This window comes from Eleginops maclovinus, chromosome 1, assembly GCF_036324505.1.
Source record: "Eleginops maclovinus isolate JMC-PN-2008 ecotype Puerto Natales chromosome 1, JC_Emac_rtc_rv5, whole genome shotgun sequence".
Taxonomy (NCBI): Eukaryota; Metazoa; Chordata; class Actinopteri; order Perciformes; family Eleginopidae; genus Eleginops; species Eleginops maclovinus.
Window position 1 is genome coordinate 22,608,250 of NC_086349.1, and position 9,716 is coordinate 22,617,965.

General features: G+C 41.0%; 1 protein-coding gene across 1 annotated transcript; it reads left to right on the forward strand.

Moving 5' to 3' along the window:
- Positions 1–569: 569 nt before the first annotated feature.
- Positions 570–4,230, forward strand: npbwr2b (neuropeptides B/W receptor 2b). The gene has a single exon (XM_063888938.1). It carries the CDS (start codon positions 606–608, stop codon positions 1,620–1,622), a length of 1,017 nt encoding a protein of 338 aa, XP_063745008.1. The 5' UTR covers positions 570–605; the 3' UTR covers positions 1,623–4,230.
- The last annotated feature ends 5,486 nt before the right edge of the window (positions 4,231–9,716 follow it).

A 9,716-nucleotide genomic window follows, 5' to 3' on the forward strand; every position in this document is an offset into this window, starting at 1 on the left:
TCTTGTGTGAGGGCAAACGCAACAAAGGCAGACTGAATGTGATGTTCACGCTGACTTCAGAAAGGAAAAGTGAAGGGGAACACCAGTGGAAATAAAACCATGTGTCAAGAACTACACTTTGACAATCTGACACAAAACTGCTGATTTAGGGATCAAGGACACCGAACAGCCTGACAGTGATTCACAGACCAACTCTGCTAGGGAGAGATTTTCTCAAGACAAGGTCTGACAGGATTGATATTCATTTCCTTATGTCTGTAAGGTTATGTACAGTGAATAGGAGTGCATGGGAAAAGGTGAAATAATTCTTGGATGATCTCCTTTTCTAACACCGTGAAACTACTCTGATCCTAAATTTGCTAGTGGACTGCTGCTGGGAAATGTTGCTCTACAGACTGATCCTCTACACTGATGTGATTAAGTTTAATTCCACCTTAACTTAACCTTTTTTGTCTGCTGAGCTGTGTGTAACTAACTTTTTACGCTCAATGACAAATGACTCAGGTATCTTGTGAAAGAGGTGTCTTAAAAAGGGGAACAAATACACCAATGCTTCTTTAAAACAAAGTTATAATATTTAAATTGGTTGATATTTGTTTTCAAACATGGAGAATGTGTCCGTCTCTGGAGGTGCTCCCCCAGTCTGCAATTACTCTGTGGATTTCTACTCCCTGACTTCCGGAAACAGCACTGACCTGAACTGTACCCTTCCTCCTGAGATTTACTTCTACGCTGACCTCTACGTCATTTTACCGGTCATCTACTCTGTGATCTGCGCAGTGGGACTGACAGGCAACACGGCCGTCATCTACGTGATCCTCAAAGCACCCAAGATGAAAACAGTGACCAATATGTTCATACTGAACTTGGCCATCGCTGATGATTTGTTCACTTTGGTGTTGCCAATCAACATAGCCGAACACTTGCTGCACTACTGGCCTTTTGGCGACGTTTTGTGCAAAGTCATCCTCAGCATAGACCACTACAACATTTTCTCCAGTATCTACTTCCTGACTGTCATGAGCATTGACCGCTACCTGGTTGTCTTGGCCACTGTGAGGTCCAAACGCATGCCTTACCGCACCTACCGAGCAGCCAAGATCATCTCGCTATGTGTCTGGATCCTTGTTATCCTCATCGTCATGCCTTTCACTGTGTTCGCCGGCGTCTTCGTCAACCCAGATGATGAGAGGAAGAGCTGCGTGCTCAGCTTCCCTAGCCCCGAGAGTTTCTGGTTCAAAGCGAGCCGGATCTACACACTCATCTTGGGCTTTGCCATTCCGGTTTCAACCATCTGCATCTTATACACCATGATGCTCTACAAGCTGAGGAACATGCGGCTCAACAGCAATGCCAAAGCGCTGGACAAAGCCAAGAAGAAAGTGACCATCATGGTGTTTATCGTCTTGGCCGTGTGCTTGTTCTGCTGGACGCCTTTCCACCTCAGCACCATTGTGGCTCTGACGACAGACCTGAGGACCACGCCGCTCCTGATCGGGATCTCCTACTTCATAACCAGCCTGAGCTACGCCAACTCCTGCCTCAACCCGTTCCTCTACGCCTTCCTGGACGACAGCTTCAGGAAAGCCTTCAAAAAAATGTTGGAATGTAGACCGGCCTGAATGTACCATAGTGTGACAAATGAAACCTGTTGCAGAGGTCTGCAGAGACTTGCTGAGTGAGGACTGACTGTGATGGAAAACCTGATGGCAAAGAATTAGGTTCAAATCTAAATTCACAATGTCTGTTTCTCGCAGATTTGAACTGTTTGGTTTGTCAAAGCTGCACTAGGCAAATATGCACTTTGTTTGCACATGATAGCAACAGGTAGCTATCTTTCTTTTGGCTCACGTATCCTTGATCTAGAGAAAAAACATGCCTATTAACCGCACACAACATCCTTAATATGACACACGTCTTCAAATGGTTTAAACTACAGTAAAGCATAGGAAATTACTTTAAATTCATCACTTAATGTGGGCGGAGGTGATCTCGGGCCAGTCAATCTAAATCACCGGATGAGACAGGAAGATTTGTCCGCTTTTTGTTTTGTTGTTACAGAATTTGCCTCGTGCAGCCTTTTATGGCTCTGGGAGCACAGTGTAAGACACACACATGTAACTTTATAGAAATGGGCAATATTGTTTGCAATAAGGAATGTTTGACATCCAAACAATTGCATTAAAAAACAACTTGTTTGTTGTGCTGTAACTATGAGCTGAACTACCCACTGTCATTGTCTGCAGGACTGGTCATTAATTCTGATCCTTTTACAGTTCAAAACTGCAATTATGTCAGACATTTGCCATGAGAATATACAAATGTAATTATGAGGCAGCAAGCCAAGACGTGCATCTACAAACAGTCGTGACCTTCACTGAACTTCAACCCAACTGAGGACTCAGGATCGCCTCTGATGGACGGAACATCTGCTGTGTGGAGAAAATACAGTTCAACACAGTGTCATTGATTTGCATGCTGTCAATCAAATCAACTTCATGAGAATATTCAGGGTTGGGGGGTACCAGGTTGCATGTCAGGCCAATATTATCCATTGCAAAACCTGGAGGGAAAATAGTTTATCATAAACATAAGGAAGTATTGAGAAAGATTGTGGGATCATGAATGCAAAAACGTAATCTGCCTTTAATTATGCTTGGTTTTGAGTTATATGAAAGCAACTAAATGATTATTATTATTATTATTATTATTATTATTATTATTATTATTATTAATAATTTTGTAAATTACTTAAGGCTTTGAGAGTTCTTAACCATGTGTACAATAATCAAGGATCCATTTGCAAAATATGAGATGGACAATGACATTGGACTCTTTAAATGATGGCACTGCTTGTACGAAAAAGTAAATCATGTATATGAACCACCTAAAAGTTAAAAAAAGTACCTTTACCAACCCTGACCACATTACTGTAGGCCTGATATTAGGCAGGCACGGGACAGGAGGGCTATGTAAAATATAATCTGTTCTTTCTCATCACATCTTCATTTTTTGTGAGCTTTGGTCGCCCCCTGTAGTCGACAGGGTTGTGTTACGTGAAAATACAGCCAGGCCCTTTTATAGAGTGTGTTGCAAAAATGCCATTGAGGGGAGTCACAAGTTTCACACGGCTTGTGTCAGGGTCTGTGAGGTTCATTTATAGTTTGTCCTTCTCTTGTTGGATAACATCTGCAATACGACGATATTCACAATCAACCATTTATTATCCATCTCCTTCTAGCGTTCCTGTGTCACAGTTAAGAGTTTAGTTTGCACATTTAAAAGCATGAAGACATGGAAACATGATGATGATTTACTATGTAAAATCACAACACCAATACAAGATTATACATGTATGTACTTTGAATAGAATTCAGCAAAAATAATCACGTTTTTAATTCTTCAACACCATTGTTTAACATAATATAAAGACATCTATAACACATGCATATGGTTGATTTGGGTTGCTTGCAATGCTTAATTGCATGTACTCACTGCGTTTTTGATTTGTAATGATTTAAACGTGTTGTTCATCATGTAATGTGTTTCGAGCTTTCTCCACGCGCTTCAAAGTTGAACATAACATAATTGCCTGTTCAAATTTACAGGAAGATTACAAAGCATCTTCAGACCTTTGAGAAGTAAAACAATGTTCTGGACAAGAACATATTTAGATCACTTGCCTAAAAGAATGATTGATTAGTAAGATATAGTATAATAAACACATATTTCTCATTGACTTCAGCTAAAAGGAAAGCTTGTAGAATGTAACAAACATGCAACATCCTGCTTACATTCAACCATGTAAACCCTTGATTTCTACTTCAATATTACCAAACATTATTAAATAAAAGGATTATAAATGTAAGCACTTTAACACACGTCTCCAAAATTACCCCATACTTTTCGTATCATTTCTGTTTTGATGATTGTGAAAACACAAGTCTGTAAAGAATGAGCAACAGAGTTTAAGATATTACTTTGAGAGGTCATTTATCCTGCATTAAACTTCTGTTAGAGTTGTTACAAACCAAGCAAACATCACAAGCTTGCAGCAGCAGCAACTTCTCCGTACTGTGTGTCCTGCTGTAAATAGTTATTTTTATCACAAATGAATTGTACAGTCATAGAAATGTAAAGTCAAATATTCCTATTCTTCAAAAACGTGTGTAACACAAATGAGAAATAAATGAAATTGAGTTGAAGATCCTGAATTATTGTATTTTATGCAGCTCGTTATAAAACTCATCATCTCATGTCATTACATGTGTGTTCTTTATGAATCTAAACAAATTGTTCATGTATGTCAATACCTGTCAATGATTCAATAAATACACGTTGATTTGCCAAATGGTGCTCGTGTATTTTGAATATTTTAGAGTCAAATTTGCTTTATTTGATCAATGTAATAAATGTGCTGAAAATGTTCCGTTTCACTGACTGATGGTTACCTTCAGATCAGGCTGCATTATTCTTATTATCAGTGTGATCAATGGTTTGGGTCAGGGTCACCACAGATATTCGTTACATGGGCGACCACTTTGGCAATCAGCTGAAGAGCAGCAGGATGGATTCGCGGGAAGAGCTACTTGTTTGCAAAAGGTCACAGATTCAATCTCGTCAACAGCCTGCTGCGTCCGTCAGTGCGGAGCTGTGCAGGGAGATGATGCAGGACTGCAGACTGACTGGTTCACAGTGGGAATAATGCCTCTCAAAACAGGAGTTAGCATGTATTACTTATAGCTGCATTCAATATTTTAGCATAACGTTTTGGCCTTTGTCATCCATTGTAAAGACTGTGCTCCTAAACATCTACCTTCTACTTCCTGCAAAACATCAGTCAATTCCCAACTAGCTGGTGAAGAGAAATCCAGCAGCTACAATACTTTTCTCTCATGAGCTGGTGGAGACCAAACCAGAGATAAAAGGAGAACTGAAGGAGAATAGTTCCCCTACATTTTTCTTTTCGTCATCAATCATCAACAAATGGATCCAACTAACACAGTTTTACCCAAGGTTATTTTCCTTTGTGTCATAGCGCTCTGTTGTTGTTGTTGTTGTTGTTGTTGTTGTTCAGAATCTATTCAATAAACCCCGTTATTGAACTGTGTGACGTGTTAGTTTATTGTTTTCTTAACTTGTTTCTGCTGCCTTCAGATGGCCAAAAAAAGTAATCTATCGCAACACTATAGTGCAGGTTTGCTGAAATCATGACATAATCAATAAATCATCATCATCATCATCATCATTGTTGTTTGGTTTGTGAATAAACATCTGAATAAAAACACTGCTAGGAAAATCCCTATTTTTTCATTTACCATCATGCAGTGTGTATCTCTCTGCTTATCTTTATCCCTTCCCCTGAGCAGAGCGGCATTGAGGAATAACATTTTATTCAACCCCCAAAAGTCTGAAGCACATTTCATATGCAAAATGCATTCTAAGATAAAAACACACCCTCCCTGAGTGCATGTGATTTCCTGCAACACGGGTGAATGTGTTTTTGTCAGGGAAAATGGAAATTGAGCGCCTCCAAGTGGTACATTTTTAAAGGAGCTATCAAAACTGCTAACTTTGGTATGTGATTGGACATTACAACACTAGAGGGGAGTGTTGGTCCATAAAGAGTCTCCTACCGTGTGTGTGTGTGTGTGTGTGTGTGTGTGTGTGTGTGTGTGTGTGTGTGTGTGTGTGTGTGTGTGTGTGTGTGTGTGAATGACAGAGAGAGAGAGATATTTGTGAGTCACTTCATGTATCCTTATTGACTTAATCTAACATTTTGAATAGAAACAGACCTTGCAGATGGAAGGAGGTACATTTCCACTTCTATATTCCAATACAATTCAAGAAAAAAGAGTAGGGGTAGGTGAAATGTCTCCACGTTATATACTGCAAAAGGACTACATATAAAATGTAGCTCCAGTGACTGCTACCTATGATCCCTCTATTTAAACATTCAGATAAGTAATAATTATTGTTTGAACTGTAGATGGCAGTGTGTAGCTGTATACTGGATGTGTTTCCAGTGGTGTATGTACACACATGTGCACCCTACTTCATTGACCTTGCATCTCGTTCACACTGCTCAGGGACTGCATTCAAATAAACTGAAACATGTGACTCTCAACATTTCCTGCAATTTCTTCGAAATGTCAATGTCTCCTCTGCAGTATAATCTCCATCCCTCAGTCAATCCTATGAACAATACAATGTGTATAGACATCCCAGACATCCTTGATACTACAGTAAACATCCGTGCATTTCTCGTGTATATCCAATCCACATACATATACTTCAAATGTAAGTCATACTCATAGTCAGAATGCCCCTGACGTCTACAAGGTGGTCATTTTAGCACATCACACACAATACACAGTTTAAGTGGCTCAACTCTACTTGGTCAAAGCTGGATTTTGGTTAGCCTTAGCTAGACAAATGCTACATTTTAAGAAGGTAGTGAATCCATTGAGCTTTCTGACAACCTCATACAGAGCTTGTTAATATTCGTATATGCTAACATTTAGCACACTAATAAAACCAGGGTTGCCAACTCTCACGCATCTGGCATGTGACACACGCTTTCACTCTCAATCTCACGCTCTCACGCTGCCCAAACTGTTCTCGCGCCAAAAACAAGATGAACCGGCGATCGTTTTTGGTTGGTTATTTACAGTGTTGAGTTGACAGCTGCTCAACCCCGCCCCCACCACCCTTAACAACGATAACAGACAGCAGAGCAGCGTATTGCGCAGAATCCGTTTTAACACCTGGCTTTTCATCAGTCGACGGCAAACTCTACTGAAGGAAAGGTGGGTTTACACAGTGCCAATTGATATCGTTGATATGTTTGAAAACATGATTAGAGTACGATAACCTATTCTATAAAAGCCACATAATACACTGCTTGGTCAAAAAAAGGTCACACACTCTAATATTCGTTGGACCGCCTTTAGCTTTGATTACGGCACTCATAAATTTGGTTGGTTATTTACAGTGTTGAGTTGACAGCTGCTCAACCCCGCCCCCACCACCCTTAACAACGATAACAGACAGCAGAGCAGCGTATTGACGCATCTGGCATGACTCATAAATGAGTGCCGTAATCGATGCCACAGCAAATTTGCTGTGGCATCATTTCCACAAGCTTCTGCAACGTCACAACATTTATTTCTGTCTTGCAATCATTTTTCGCCAAGATCTTGTATTGGTGACGGGAGATTCGGACCACTGTGCAAAGTCTTCTCCAGCACATCCCAAAGATTCTCAATCGGGTTCAGGTCTGGACTCTGTGGGGGCCAATCCATGTGTGAAAATAATGTCTCACGCTCCCTGAACCACTCTTTCACAATCTGAGCCGATGGATCCTGGCATTGTCATCTTGGAACATGCCCGTGCCATCAGAAAAATTCAGTGTATTCAGGTAGTCAGCTGACATCTTTCTTTGGGCACATAACGTTGCTGAACCGAGACCAGACCAACTGCAGCAACCCCAGATCATAGCACTGCCCCCACAGGCTTGTGACCTTTTTTTGGGTCGGGCAGTGTATATAGGCTAAGTTCCCGCTACGGACACGATCGCAGTCATTTAGTGTGCATACAGTGGGGCAAAAAAGTATTTAGTCAGCCACCAATTGTGCAAGTTCTCCCATTTAAAAAGATGAGAGAGGCCTGTAATTTTTATCATAGGTATACCTCAACTATGAGAGACAGAATGAGAAAAAGAATCCAGAAAATCACATTGTAGGATTTTTAATGAATTAATTTCAAATGATTGTGGAAAATAAGTATTTGGTCAATAACAAAAGTTCATCTCAATACTTTGTTATATACCCTTTGTTGGCAATGACAGAGGTCAAACGTTTTCTGTAAGTCTTCACAAGGTTTCCACACACTGTTGCTGGTATTTTGGCCCATTCCTCCATGCAGATCTCCTCTACAGCAGTGATGTTTTGGGGCTGTCGCTGGGCAACACGGACTTTCAACTCCCTCCAAAGATTTTCTATGGGGTTGAGATCTGGAGACTGGCTAGGCCACTCCAGGACCTTGAAATGCTTCTTACGAAGCCACTCCTTCGTTGCCCTGGCGGTGTGTTTGGGATCATTGTCATGCTGAAAGACCCAGCCACGCTTCATCTTCAGTGCCCTTGCTGATGGAAGGAGGTTTTCACTCAAAATCTCACGATACATGGCCCCATTCATTCTTTCCTTTACACGGATCAGTCGTCCTGGTCCCTTTGCAGAAAAACAGCCCCAAAGCATGATGTTTCCACCCCCATGCTTCACAGTAGGTATGGTGTTCTTTGGATGCAACTCTGCATTCTTTCTCCTCCAAACACGACGAGTTGAGTTTTTACCAAAAAGTTCTATTTTGGTTTCATCTGACCATATGACATTCTCCCAATCCTCTTCTGGATCATCCAAATGCCCTCTAGCAAACTTCAGACGGGCCTGGACATGTACTGGCTTAAGCAGGGGGACACGTCTGGAAGTGCAGGATTTAAGTCCCTGGCGGCGTAGTGTGTTACTGATGGTAGCCTCTGTTACTTTGGTCCCAGCTCTCTGCAGGTCATTCACTAGGTCCCCCCGTGTGGTTCTGGGATTTTTGCTCACCGTTCTTGTGATCATTTTGACCCCACGGGGTGAGATCTTGCGTGGAGCCCCAGATCGAGGGAGATTAGCAGTGGTCTTGTTTGTCTTCCATTTTATAATAATTGCTCCCACAGTTGATTTCTTCACACCAAGCTGCTTACCTATTGCAGATTCAGTTTTCCCAGCCTGGTGCAGGTCTACAATTTTGTCTCTGGTCTCCTTTGACAGCTCTTTGGTCTTGGCCATAGTGGAGTTTGGAGTATGAGTGTTTGAGGTTGTGGACAGGTGTCTTTTATACTGATAACGAGTTCAAAAAGGTGCCATTAATACAGGTAACGAGTGGAGGACAGAGGAGCCTCTTAAAGAAGAAGTTACAGGTCTGTGAGAGCCAGAAATCTTGCTTGTTTGTAGGTGACCAAATACTTATTTTACCGAGGAATTTACCAATTAATTCTTTAAAAATCCTACAATGTGATTTCCTGGAATTTTTTTTCTCATTCTGTCTCTCATAGTTGAAGTGTACCTATGATAAAAATAACAGGCCTCTCTCATCTTTTTAAATGGGAGAACTTGCACAATTGGTGGCTGACTAAATACTTTTTTGCCCCACTGTATGTGTAATCAAACCCATGATATCAAAATCCCTGATAAAACCGTGTTTATTTTTCTTCTGCATGGAAAAACCAATGTATGCATCTCGTTTATTTAAATGCATAATTTATGAGATCTGGTACGGTGCTGCGGTGGCTAATCCAATACTGTATCAAAATTAAGCGATTAGCAATTACTATACTACTATTTCCAATCGCCATCCGGTTAACGTTACGTTGGTGAAAGTAAGTATAGTATACAGAGATTCTTTTTAGGAGACAACCTCCAACCTTCGTCTACACCCTTACATGTTACTGCACTGTATCAACATGACGTCACTTTAATAGATACTTTGCTGATTTTCAAACAGTGCAGTTTGCTCACGTCTCCATATATTCTACCCTTGGCAACACACACACACACACACACACACACACACACACACACACACACACACACACACACACACACACACACACACACACACACACACACACACACACACACACACACACACACACACACACACACACACAC